We start from the raw sequence: 13,536 nt of genomic DNA, 5'->3' as shown, positions 1-13,536 counted from the left end.
GATTAATACTACGAGCAATACAATTCTGTGAAACCACTCTCATCGGAACATAATTCAAGTGTAATTCAAAACACAAGAGTTAATTTGAGCTCAATATAGTAATAGAAACATAACCGTAGCTCTGATTGCAATGGTCTCATTAACCCTGACACACAGAGTAATAACACGGTTCCCAATAAACAGATTGTTGATATATCTTGTTGACGCTGCCAGCCATTCAAGTGAAGCCAGTGCAAAGATTAGAGCATCGAGCCTTGAGATTCTACGGGCCTCAAGGCGGGTTCATAACTTGGAACATACTATAGAGTGTGGAGCGCTGTGCCATGAAAGAAAGTGTGCTTTAATGAGCATTGCCATCTTCAAAGCATTAGTCAACACAGCTCCCGTACTGGAGGGCAGAGTGTAGCTTACTGGCATGCGTTATTGTAGGTGGTCTGTCATACAGTGCAGGGTGCACAGTATTCTCTGGTTATAGTTTTCTATATAAAGTAGCATACTGTGGTATACGCGTTTTCTCACCAAGACCTAACCAAAAAAAAACGTTCAAACTTTTTTGTTTGACAAAATATCAAATTATATTTAATTAACACATTAATCAATGTGACTTGTGACATTAATCAACCAGAAAAGATTGCTATGGGTGTCCAGAACAGAATACATTAGGAATTGGTTATGTAGGAATGCGTGTCCAGAACAGAATACATTAGGAATTGATTATGTAGGAATGCCTACTTTTTAATTAGAAACAGAAAACAAATGCCCTGTGTAGTAATAGGCTTGGTCTCAGGTTACATGTTATGTTGTAGTCTGTTAATTACAGTATGGGTTTTGTTAGTTTTGTACAGGAATGCGAAAAAAAAAAATGTTTTCCTTCTTCTAGTGCTGCTCTTTGTCTTTTAACAAGATCCAGATTCTTGACAAACCTTCTAATCAGTTCAGTGTATGTATCCCATCATGCTTAGGTGGCTGGTAAGCAAACCACCTCTTCCCTTTGTTGCATTTATCTCTAAGCTTGCTTCACAGCTCAACACAAACTCTGCATTTCCATTATTCATATTTCTAGGCTGTTTTTTTCCCTTTCTTTTTCCTTTTCAGTTTATTATTCGTGTGGTCTATGCTAACCAAGGTGCAGTTACTACTTTATCCAGAAGATGGCAAACATTTATCTCCTTTCAGTTCATAGCATTGGTGTAAAAGTGACCCAAAGCCACATAGGGAGAGCTAGAGGGGGAGTACATGTAGTACAAGATCTGTGAACTCTCAGTAAAGTTTTCCACCATGGGCTGCTTTCTGCTGGGGTTGCTGCTGCCCCTGCTGTCTCTTAAACCCGTCCGTGTTTTGGGAGCTATGGACTCCTGTTGGGATGATCTTGGGCGTGCTAACCGCTGCATGCCCAGGTTTGAAAATGCTGTTTTTAACAGAACTGTGATCGCCTCCAATGTCTGCGGCTCCCCTCCCGAGGATTACTGCAAGCAGACTGGATCGAGCAAGTCGTGCCACCGCTGCGATGCCATGCACCCCAGCCTTCACCACAACGCCACCTACCTGAACGACTTCCACAATGACGAGGAGCCCACCTGGTGGCAGAGTCAGTCAATGTTTCATGGGGTTCAGTACCCCAACTCTGTTAACCTAACTCTGCACCTGGGTAAGTGCCCTACACTTTAAATCACAGCTTATCTTTATTCAAAGGTCTTACAAAACAGTGTCAGGCTGAGTGAGCCTCCTAAATCTGGGTGGCATTGTAATTTGTGACCTTGAGGTTTGCTTTTTTTTTTTTTCGACCACACGGTACAGTTATATTATTCACAGTAATTGCTTGCAGAATGTCATGTACCAACTTATTTGTAGTCAAATTGTTCAGCTAATGTATATATATATTTCAATTTGATTCTATCAGGGATATCTATATACTAATAAGTCTGTGGGGTTGTTTTCTACCAGTACTTGCTATTATTAAAGACAAACAGTAACCCCCTCTCTTTCTCAGCATAGTTAAAACATGGAAGTACATTACAAGTTTTTTAAAGCATGGTAAAGTCGTGGTTAGTAAGAATGCAAAAGTACCATGAATACAAATGTACTACAAAAATAACCTTTTAAATACTGCAGTGGGATTTACAATCCATGTCACTACAATGCATTAAGACTAATGAGAATGGTGGCTGTTAGGACTCCTCTGAACTAGACCAGCGCTTGAGGTTCAGTGGAAGGTCATGCAGGAATAAGCTTTCCACTTGTGCATGGTAACTGTTTTGCAGCAATTTTGATGGGAGTGTTAACAGTATGTACAGTATGTATAAATAGAAAAGGGCTGGAGATACCTCTAAATAAACCCCTGGATACCAATGTGGAATGATAAGCAAAGAAAAAGATCTGGATTTGAAACTTACTATTAAAACTAAAACGCATGATGAGGAATCTGGACCATGAGGTCCACAGTAAGGAACCACTGCTATATGTAAAAGAGCTGACCGTCTGTTAGCATCTTAACTGAGTTTATACCAAATATAGCTTATATACATAAACTGTTCCTTCCCCCCAGGACTTTGTTTAATGAAAAGGGAGGCAAGTTTTCTGTGCAAGCTTCCACTCTGGTGTATATTATTGTATTAGGTTTTACATCTGAGTAAAGAGTCTACGAGAACAGTGAACTGTTATAATGGGTAAGGCGGTTCTCAAGCACACAGCAATTAAAACTATTTCTAGCTGTTGTTTTTTTAAACTGGAAATTGTCAAGAACCAAGTTCATTGACTTCAGAATTAAAGGGTATTTCGAACACTGTTTAATTAAAACTAATTTAATTCCGAGCTAAATCTGGTGTGTGAAGATCGAGGGACTCTTTAATGAGCAAAGTGTCTCAAACACACCAAGTGAGATTTCAGTGTTGAGAGTCCTGTGGCACATTTAGCAACTCCAATGCAGAAATGTACCACTTACCTTCTTTTCAACATAATCTTTTAAAAATAGAATAAGTAGCAGTTTTAACCCACCACTGCTAAGGTTATTCTGCATAAGCTGAGATCCAAGATTTCCCCTCCCCTGTGATCCCCAGGTCACCATTGCAAATAAGAAGCTATTCTCAATGTGCCCTACCTGGTTATAAATCCCCATAGACAGAAACGGTGTGTGACTGCCACCGCCTCTCCCCCTCCAGTAACAAAATTAAGAGCTGAACTTCATTGAACACTTCCATTGCCTACACAGATGATATGCCCTGGGCAAGACGAAGTTAAACAGTAACTGCATTGCAGACCCTTTTGAAGCACAGGACATCACCAACAACACAGTGGGATATGTGGCAAGAAAAGTCTTGTGCGGTCTGGCAAGCTGTAATTAGGGTCAGTCATTTCCCAGACACATGTGAAGAGAAGAGACTGACATCTGATTCTAATCCAGGGAAAGATCAAGGGAAAGAACGTTCTGTCTAGGATGAAAGGAGCAGGCGGCGGGCATTGGACTCAAGAGGATTTCAAATGGCTACGCACCTACACCCACAACAGTGGCACATGTCAGCCTTTTTTATTCAAACAAAAGAAGACAGCTGCTGTTTCATGTCAGTGGCTTTACTTACCTAGCTCACTTACTTCATGAAGAGAAGAAATTGATGTGGAGCGCTTTCTCACTGTGACGGAAAAATTGTATGATAGAAAAAGATCACGGGGCATCCAGAAATGACAAGCGCTACGGCGGCACACAGTCCAATCAGTAGTACAAACTCAATCTTCCACTTCAGCTTCAGGGAATTCAACCTGAATTGAATTTCCTGGAGGTCTATTTCTTTTTTTAATTAGTCTTCAAACAGTTGCCTACAATCGGTAAACACGTCTCATGCATCTGATAGCTGTGCCTACCAATCAATAAATAAAGGAAATTATAACAGAAAGGGGTTGGGATGGGGTCTCCAAGTTGGTAAAGGCACGGGTGAGTCACGCATTCAAGGCAGCTCAGGTTTGCATTCTGGCTGCTTGAATTTGTCAAGCTTAGAAGTGGCTCTTGCAACAGGATATGGCAGCAAAATTCATCTGCAAAATTCTCCTACAGTAGCCCCTACTGGCCACGCACCTCTTGATCCCAACTACACACCTGTAGGGCTGGCCTCTAGGGGCTGGTGCTTTGCCAACATCTTCTCTTGAGCAACTGGGTAAAAAGAGGCAATTGTCTTTGTCATGGGATCGGAGGAAGCCCACTGACCATCAGAAATTGCTGCAGGAGGGATTTGCTATTTGGAGAGAAAAACAGTATACCAGTGCTGCTGATGCAGTCGGTGGGAAATTTGGGCTTGCTTGGTATTGCAAAAAACGTTCGAAAGGGAGGGTTTGTTTTTTGTTTTTTTGTTTTTTTTTCGCGCACCACAAAACGATCCATTCTGTGTACAGTGTGCAGTACGGCGTGAAACTTTCGGTGGATTCCGTTTTTCTTTTTGCAACAGCTCGAACACCACCCAGGGAACATTAATAATGCTGATGATGTCATCAAAAAGAGGCAGATTTTGGTTCTTGATCGACTGTATACCCATTCATAATGTGCTTTGCAACAGTCGTCCGTATTCTAAGATCATTTTATGAATAGCAATATGGACGACTTTCGTTAGTTATAAACGAAATTAATTTTATTATGGCATTAGGGTCCTAAGTGTGTTCAACTGTACAAGCTACTAAACATGGTGCCAGCACAAAAAAAAAAAAATGCTTTCGGTTTTTTGGCTGTCCTGTGTGTAGGACAATTAAGATTTGATAGCGATTATCAGATGTGTTCTCAATGGATACATAAGATCCATATCAGTGACCTATTAGCTTTCTCGTAAATACTTAGGAATGCAACACACTTACCAGAAAACGTAATTCTTTATAATCTGAATACTGAAATAGCAAGACCTGAATCGGTCCTCTGAGCACATTGTCGTGGTGGTCTGTTTCTTGACCTACTATGTCAGGCTCCCTCTGTCTACAAAACAGAAAGGAGATACACCCTCTTCTTTGTTATTGTCGCCTCCTCTTTTCCACTGTCTAGAAAACTTCCTTATAAACAGGACTTCCTGGCCTAGAGGCTGTCAGTCTCCAGGGACTCAAGTCAGGTTGCTCTGCTGTCTGAGGATTCAGTTATTGGGTACTGGTAATCTTGTAGCCTCCTGTCGCAGAACTCATAATGTCTCTTCAGTGGTGGTAAAGGATTAGAGAAGAAGCAATTATAACAGGCTAGCTAAAAGTAATCGTTTTATTTTAATTTAGTATGTTACAGATACTTAACCCTAAAATATGTGCATTTCACATTCCCTCATCCTATTGAAAAACATCAAAAGTCAGATAATAATTGGTGCCAGCTTTGTGAAATTCAATTCTTTTTTTTATAAGATGACATACTCTTTCGTGTAAAAAGCAGCCAGTTTAAACTATTGCTTCTACAGGTGCTTATGAAACACTTACCATTTTGTATAAGTGGGAGGCCTATCTAATGAACAGAAGTGCCCAGCAGACACAGTATGATTGACAGAATTATTGTATTAGCTGAAACACCTTTAACTGCAGGTGTTTCCCTAATAATTTTTTATATCACTGTTTGCTTCTCTACCAGTTTTCTAAGCGTACCAATTCACTTGTTGTTTTTTTTGTTGTTTTTTTTTGGTTTGTTAATTTTAGGAAAGTCCTATGAAATCAGTTACATCAGACTCAAGTTCCACACCAGCCGGCCAGAGAGTTTTGCAATTTACAAGAGGACTCACAAGGGAGGCCCCTGGATCCCATACCAGTACTACAGCGCCACCTGTGGCAAAACCTACAGAAGAAACGGCAAAGGATACCTCCGCCCAGGAGAGGATGAGCAGCAGGCCACCTGTACGGACGAGTTCAGCGACATCTCACCCCTCACCGGAGGCAATGTGGCTTTCTCAACTCTAGAGGGGCGACCAAGTGCCTACAACTTTGACCACAGCCCTGTGCTGCAGGTAAACCAGCACGCTATAATTAAACGTTGTGTACAGGGTTTCTCTTATTATCTCAAGAAATACGATATAATTTCTCTGTTATAATTAGAGAGAAATGAAGATAGTACTCACAAACTACTATTGGTAACACTTTACATTAAGTGTCTCGATTATTATTATTTGTTTATTTAGCAGAAGCCTTTATCTAAGGCAACTTACAGAGACTAGGGTGTGCAAACAATGCATCAGCTGCAGAGTCACTTACAACAATGTCTCACGCAAAAGACGGAGCACAAGGAGGTTAAATGACTTGCTCAGGGTCGCAGAATGAGTCAGGGAGCTCCTGGTTACAAGCCCTTTTCTTTAAGCACCGGACCGCACGCTGTACTTGGTACTGTGACAAACAGGTCAGGGAATAGATGCCAAACAGTCTTTAGCAGTCCTAAACATTTTTAAAGACTCATGGAATTCAATCCCTCCCCTATCTAATGATATGCGTTTACAGCCTGTACTGCAAAGTATGGTGGCCCAGTAAGTCAAAGAAATGAAGTGTGTTTTTTATCATGGTTACACGATCACAGGCCCAGAATGCCACTTCAGTATGATGGTGTTTACACATTCACAGTCCTTAAAGGGTTAAACAGTCCATATTGGTTGTTAATTGTTAAGGCATACATTTGCCTAACTAACACCATCATATCGATAGAAAGCCATTTTTTCTTTCAATTAGTTTCCTTTTATTCTGACAGTGTTGAGATTGAACTTGTAATGCTCAGCACCTTTTATTCACACCTTTCTAGCTGAGCGGAAATATAACTTCCTTTCTGCTTTGAATGTTAAAAGTCTCCAGGCTAAAAATGAAACCTGTGAACACTAGTATCTTCATGCACTATACCTCCAATACTAATTCAGTCAAACTTTAAAACTACGACTGCAAATGGAAAAGGTTACATTGTTAACTTTAAAAAAGAATGGCTTGCTGATTTCACAATTTAAAAATATCCAATACTTCATTGTTTTTGTACTGCTGAACTGTTAGGTACTGTTGCCTTTGGCAGTCCTGAAATCCTGATCTACATTAAAAGCTTTCTCAAACTAACAGGATGATACTAACTGATCAACGCATTCAAGAACAAGAGAGTCACGTTTATTTGCAAAACGTGCCAGTGTGCCGGCTGGCTCGTAATTAAAAGATTAACTATAATGATTAATATAAACAAATGCTAAACTGTTCTGTTGGAATGAAAGCCTTAAGTGTTAATACCCTCCGAGGACCGCAGTTACACTTTACATTTTCACGGTAATGATCTGACCTTTGGTGACATTACAGAGCTAAATAACACTGCCTCCTGCATCCCACGCCTCCCTGAAATGCATCCCTCAAAACCATGCCCGAATTTATTTTGAAAGCGTAACTCCTGTCGTTTTCCTCTCTTGGCACGCGTGCTTGTGTTTTCAAAAAGGCTTCTGTTCATTGAACACTACTGGGGATTTGGATTGCTGCTGGATGTTCTGTGCAGTGATTTGGTAACTGGTGTCCCGGGCACACTCTTGATTAGCAGTTGCGTGTAGCAACACAAAAGACTGCTGTGGTGCGTTTGAAACACGCAAATAAATTCAAATGCGACTCCGGGGTCATGGGGGCGTGAACGTTTGTTAGGGCTTTGTTGCGTTGACTTCCTGGGCAAAAGTTATTTCACAAACAATTACACACAAGGGAAGTCTAGTGTTTAAAGCTGAGGGCTTCCTGCCAGGAGACCCTGGTTTTAGAATTCAGCTTGAGCCAACTGACGAACGCAGTAAACCGGGGCAAAGTCACGTCAGTTCATCTGACTGGCAGACAGCTTTAGATCAGCGAATAGTTTGGCCAGCACAATGAGATATGACATCAAAGTCAAGCTGTCCTGGTTATCTACTGTATCTAGCTCCAGGGTGGGTCCAGTTTGCTAGGCACATCACAGGGAGGTACTCTTTGCTTTGGAGCTGATCCACGTGACACGGCACAAGATCACATGTGCATTGTATAAGGCCTAGTGCAGCTTACTGTCAGTTGGTAAGCTGTCTATATGCAACAAAGATGACTAGTCAGTGCATCCCAGACTGACCTTGGAAATGAAGCACATTGTTTCGGTCGATACAGCTTGTTGACTTTCTGCAGAGTTTGGGTTTGGGCTCTTATTGATTGAGGGCTTACATATGTCACAGTCCTCTGCAGTCCTCATCTTCCCTTATCGCTAAGCAATTCCAATTGTAGAATGTTCCGGGGGGTGTTTTTAAGTGTGTGCAATGAAGCCACCCAGGTATCACAGTTCTGAATTATTATTTAGCTTTATTCAGACGTATGAATTGATGTGTCACATGAACTGAAAAGAAGCCCTCTTGACGTAAAATGAATACGTTACTAAACAAGGGGTAGCAGTGTAAATTACAGGGCATACATAAGTAATACCATGGTAATAACTGTGTAAGTACCAACCTGGCTGACGTTACTACTGTACATCCATTAACATACTATTCACAGGGTAATGACCATGTAATTACAAAGTAGTCACAGAGAAAAAGCAGGGATCATTGGTAATTACACATTTGTTACAATGTCATTGCATTCACCGGGCTATTAATGCCCTGTAATCTAAAAGTGCTACCAAACAGTGATACCATTTTAAACATGTGATACAAAATGTTTAAATGAAGTCATGTAATGGTATTTTTAGATTAATCGATCCTTGCAGGGTTTTTTTTTTTGGGGGGGGGGGGGGCAGGAATAGTGCCATTAAAACTAAGTGGATTTTGATATCAATGTAATGCTCCAGGACGGTAAAAAAAAGACCATTCAGTTACTATTGAAAGGGAAGCAAGATCTCATGTGTGTTGTTGTGTCTTACAAGGGAGATGCTGAGACGTCGTGGGGCCCTGCCTTCAATACTGATTGTTTCACTACTCAGTTTATTCCTTTCTTAGGTTGGGAGCCTGGAGCCTGGAAATCCTTCTCTCTTTTCCGGCCCTTTGTTTTGACTGCTCTGTAATTATTGCATGAACAGGGATTAGAAGGAGATGTAATGGAAGTCGAGGTGTTGTGGTATTTCAACCCAGTCACGCAACCTTAAACATTCCTGTCAATCGCTAAAGTCTGCACACATTCAGTAAATGTAACCACAACTGATACAAAGGTGTGTTTTTGAAAGGAACACATGTAAGATGGATTTTCATTTTGAAACTTTCTTTGAGCTTGTGACAGAAGTCATGTTTTACAATGAAAGTGCATATTTGCTAGAACTTTCAAAACTTCACCCTTGAGCCAATGCAGCAAACAGAAGAAAGTGGATGACAGGTAAGATTTAGGGCTGATTTTGTTTGTTACAAGCACTTAAAGTTAACCGTATCAGTAGCATGCTGCTGGTTTTGAAAAATATTTTTATAAACGGTACCAAGATTTTGATCAAATCAAGTAAACATTCATATAAAGCGTATGTAACATGTGTTATTTTAATTCTACAATAAGCTCTGAGATAGCATTTACTAACTAGACCCATGGTTTGTCTGGGCTGTTTGGGGAGATTCTAGTTTATGGAATTCACATCAAGGCAGAAAACAGACATCAATAACACTTTTCAAGGGGGGAGTTGGATTAGCCTGATTTAGCATTTTCAAGCTGCCAATGCATCAGGAGGTTCACCATAAAAATGAATTAGGCGCTACACCTCATTCCTGAGCCTAAATGCTCAAAATTTGTGTCCATGAATTACAGGCCTCCTAGGGTTGTAAAGAAAACGACTTGTTTTGCCAAATAATTATGCTCATGTGTCTGGTGGTTATGTTAGGAGTGGATAGCACTGTGTGTATTTCTCGTTTTGTCAGATTTGTACTCTATATAAAAAAAATAACTAAATCGATATTTCAGATAGTATAAGGAAAAACATGTTAACTATACATTTCGAAGCAGTACTCTCTGCGGACAACTAAATCATTTCTTTCCACTCAGCTGTCCGAGAATTTAAATGCTGCCATGAAGAAAAAGGGGGTATTAATTTGCTTTTTCAGTGGTAGTCTGATAACACAATATCATTTGGGAAAATTGCTACAGTAAGAGTCATCTAACTATTGAAAGGCTGGAGGTGAACCAGGTTCCAGTTCAAAGTAACACAACCAGTTTTATTGTGGGAGAAAATGATGTAGAAAGAGCAACATCCATTAGCTGGCTTGTAATAGCACTAAACACACATCCACACTTCGATTTCAAAGCTGCCAGTTGCACCTTGTTTGTAATAAAACTAGAAACAGGCAATTCAGAAGTTGCTAAATCTCCAATGGCTGGTTTCACAGCCTCTGATGAGTACTGCTCTATGACTGCCTGATTTTACCCGATGTAAAGTAGTGCAAGATTAGTGTCAATCAGGGATTGTGAAACCACCCGCGAATCTCCTTTTCTGGTTGCAAGGCACTGTTCTTTCTGTGCTTTTTGGATCCGTGTTTATCGGTTAAAATCCAAGCCTGATGTTCTGTGTGAACACACCTGATTCTTCCCTTCTGTTTCTTTCCAGGACTGGGTGACAGCCACTGACCTTCTCATTTCCTTGAACCGGCTCAACACCTTTGGGGATGAATTCTTCAAAGACCCAAATGTTCTCCGATCCTACTATTACGCCATCTCGGATTTCTCAGTGGGAGCCAGGTAAAGAATATACGATGATGATGATGATGATGATGATGATGATGATGATGATGATGATGACGATGATGATGACCACGTATCTTTAGCTTCAGGATCCATTTGTAAAACGTGTAGAAACATGTTTCCGTTAAAGATGTTTCTGGATATTAACAAAGAATAACAGTGCAATAGCATGCTGATACATTGCTAGTATAAAACAGCATGTCGTGTTCTAAAGCAGTGGGTAGGCAGCCTTGACTCTCCCGCTCTATTTCAGTGCAGGATTGTGTTCCAATAATAATAAAAAGACATCGGACAAGGCTTCTAGTCAAACCGTTAAGTCATTGAATTTCAGTTCCGTTATTATTCACAATAATAAAGGAACATGTCGAAACAAAGTCCTGCAATGGGATTGACCCAAGGCTGATACAACTTTTATAATAATGTATTGCCATGGCCTGTTATTATTGCCAATAACTGTTTGTTTATAACAACCTTTGTAACCCTATTATAGATTTTTTTTTATAAGGATTTGTAACTAACCCTTAAAGCTTACACTAGAAGTGTTACTGACTTCCATTTGCTCACTGTAGCGGTTCTGTTCATAGCTTAGGTTCGATGTACAGCAGACCTATCCAGAACCCGGTCTTCAACACTGTCTTTTTCCTTTACTTTCAATGGCAGTATACAGTAGCTGATGGAGTTCACTCCTGCTGACACCATCTCGACCCTGCGGTGCGGTGCACGACTCTTTTTTGTCACAAGCAATTAGTGTTAGACACACGTTACACACACTCCTTTTAGTTCTGAACTGCCTGTTGTTTGTATTGGTCAGTATAATATTTTTGGTAACAGTTTACAGTAAGTGTCTCTATTATTGTGTATTTACATAGTAGTTACATAGTCAATGCATGTACATTTACACATCATTGCAATGTTATTGTGCATAGTTACAATGTACTTAATGTGTATATCTTTTTGCACGATAAATGTAAGTGCACAATTGTATCAGAAAAGGGTTAGGTTTAGGGGGGTTATGGTTAGGTTTAAAGTTAGGGTTAGGGTTATAGCATGCAAAACATGTACATAGACATTTAATGTAAAGTGTTACCTATATATATATATATATATATATATATATATATATATATATATATATATATTTTTTTTTTTTTTTTAACAATAAAAAAACAAAGGTAAAGCTTTATTTTAAAGTGCATTTTTAATAACTGTTAACAGCTAGCATATTAACATATTAATAAATGTTAATTTTACTGCTTAGTTAATATATAGTAACCTATTTATAAACTAATAACCAACAAAACATCAGATCCCAACTTTGACGAAGTTTGTAACAGAAAATATACCTAGCTAACTAGGGTCCTTGCAATTCATGTAAAATTAGTCAAATAACAACCGCGAACACAGTCTTGATTTCACTGTCTAGCAATGGACTTTTTTTGTTGTTTCGCTCAGTGACTCATACAGTAAGTGGCTGGTTTAATTATTGTCTTGCAGACAATGCTGCTGCATGAATTCTTTGATGTGTGCCTTCGTCTATGCAGCGTTGTGGAATAATACATTTGATTTCATTTAAAGAGAGGATATTTAAGTGTTTTTTTTGTTTTGTTTGTTTTTTCTCAGTTAGCTCCAAGTTAGTTCAGTACTAAATAAACAAGCACTGAAAGAAAAACATGCCATTGTGTCTCACCAACGTTGAACTAAGCCTGAATGTTACTGAAGATCAATATCTCTGCTCTCTTTCCTGCTTCCTTAAAGTGCTCTTTGAACATTGCCTTTGTGGTTTTGTCTGCAGAAAACATCTGGAATCACTAAACCGCCTTCCCTTTGAATCAGGCCTCATGTGTTACCCATTACTTCATGATACATGTACATGTGTGTTTCTTTTCTGTTGTTACGGCATGCATGGGCTGACTTCATCAGCTGTGTACCGGGTTTTAACTTTTTGTTTGTTCTTTATAGAAATGTGTTTAGTTATTTTTTTTACAAACGTTGAGCCTGGTGTAGATAATTTAATGTGACAATCCTACAGTTAAAACCCCTTGACTTTTTTTTTTTTTTTTTTTTTCCAAGGTGCAAATGCAACGGCCATGCAAGTGAGTGTGTAAGCAACGAAATTGTGAGGCTTGTCTGTAACTGTCAGCACAACACTGCAGGCCCTGACTGTGAGAAATGTCAGCCTTTTTTCCATGACAGGCCTTGGGCAAGGGCAACAGCTGACTCAGCTAACGAATGCCTTCGTAAGTATCTCTGTCCACTGGCGAGATCAGTGAGGGACACTACCTAACGACTGATCTTTGAATGGAGATGTGTTTGTTTTGGTCTGTGCATGTGTGTGTGTGTGTGTGTGTGTGTGTGTGTGTGTGTGTGCAGTGCACATGCGTCATCAATGCTCACGCAATAGAAAAACAATTTTTTTGTTAGGATTTTAACAATTTGCTTAGCAAACAAGTTGCTGAAATCTGAATTACCAAACCATATGGGTTGGGGTTTGGCAATACCGTTGTATACTATAACTATTGTTTTACATGAGACAAAATACCTCTAAACTGGAAAGTTCTGTTCTGCTGTGCAGATTGTCTTCAAGTCCCACAGGTTGCACTATCTCAGGAGGGGCACACTGTTCAGGTAGATGAAATGCAAGATGAAAGCCTCTAACCATTCATGGTGGATCCTCTGGTAGTACCAGATTAGTTGCCTTGATGATACCTGAGATCCGCTTACTTAGGCAAGTCTGGGTCAGTATCCACCTCATCGTTTATCCTGTCAGTTAGTCATGTCAGACAGAAGATGACTGAACTCCATACTGTATGTTGAGAATCTGTGCTTACATCTGTGTTCCTCAGTTCAGCAATTCTATTTGATCTGCGTTCAACTGCGCTGCATTTTTCACAATTAAATAAAGTGTAATGCTGAGGATACACTAATGAAGCTGCAGAA

General features: G+C 39.8%; 1 protein-coding gene across 2 annotated transcripts in view; it reads left to right on the top strand.

The window, feature by feature from the left end:
• The first annotated feature begins 993 nt into the window (after positions 1–993).
• LOC131697521 (laminin subunit gamma-3-like) overlaps positions 994–13,536 on the top strand; it is a 38,938-nt gene continuing 26,395 nt past the window's right edge. The window contains exons 1-4 of one of the 2 annotated variants that reach the window (XR_009307339.1): positions 994–1,648; positions 5,641–5,945; positions 10,466–10,596; positions 12,670–12,836. Coding sequence is in view for 1 of the 2 variants with exons in the window: in XM_058986883.1 (XP_058842866.1) it covers positions 1,279–1,648; positions 5,641–5,945; positions 10,466–10,596; positions 12,670–12,836 (973 nt within the window). In the remaining variant the exon portion in view is untranslated. The remainder of the gene's footprint in view (positions 1,649–5,640; positions 5,946–10,465; positions 10,597–12,669; positions 12,837–13,536) is intronic. The other variant, XM_058986883.1, reaches the window with a different exon arrangement.

Source organism: Acipenser ruthenus, chromosome 15 (assembly GCF_902713425.1).
Source record: "Acipenser ruthenus chromosome 15, fAciRut3.2 maternal haplotype, whole genome shotgun sequence".
NCBI lineage: Eukaryota > Metazoa > Chordata > Actinopteri > Acipenseriformes > Acipenseridae > Acipenser > Acipenser ruthenus.
This window is presented reverse-complemented; position numbering and strand designations above follow the sequence as displayed.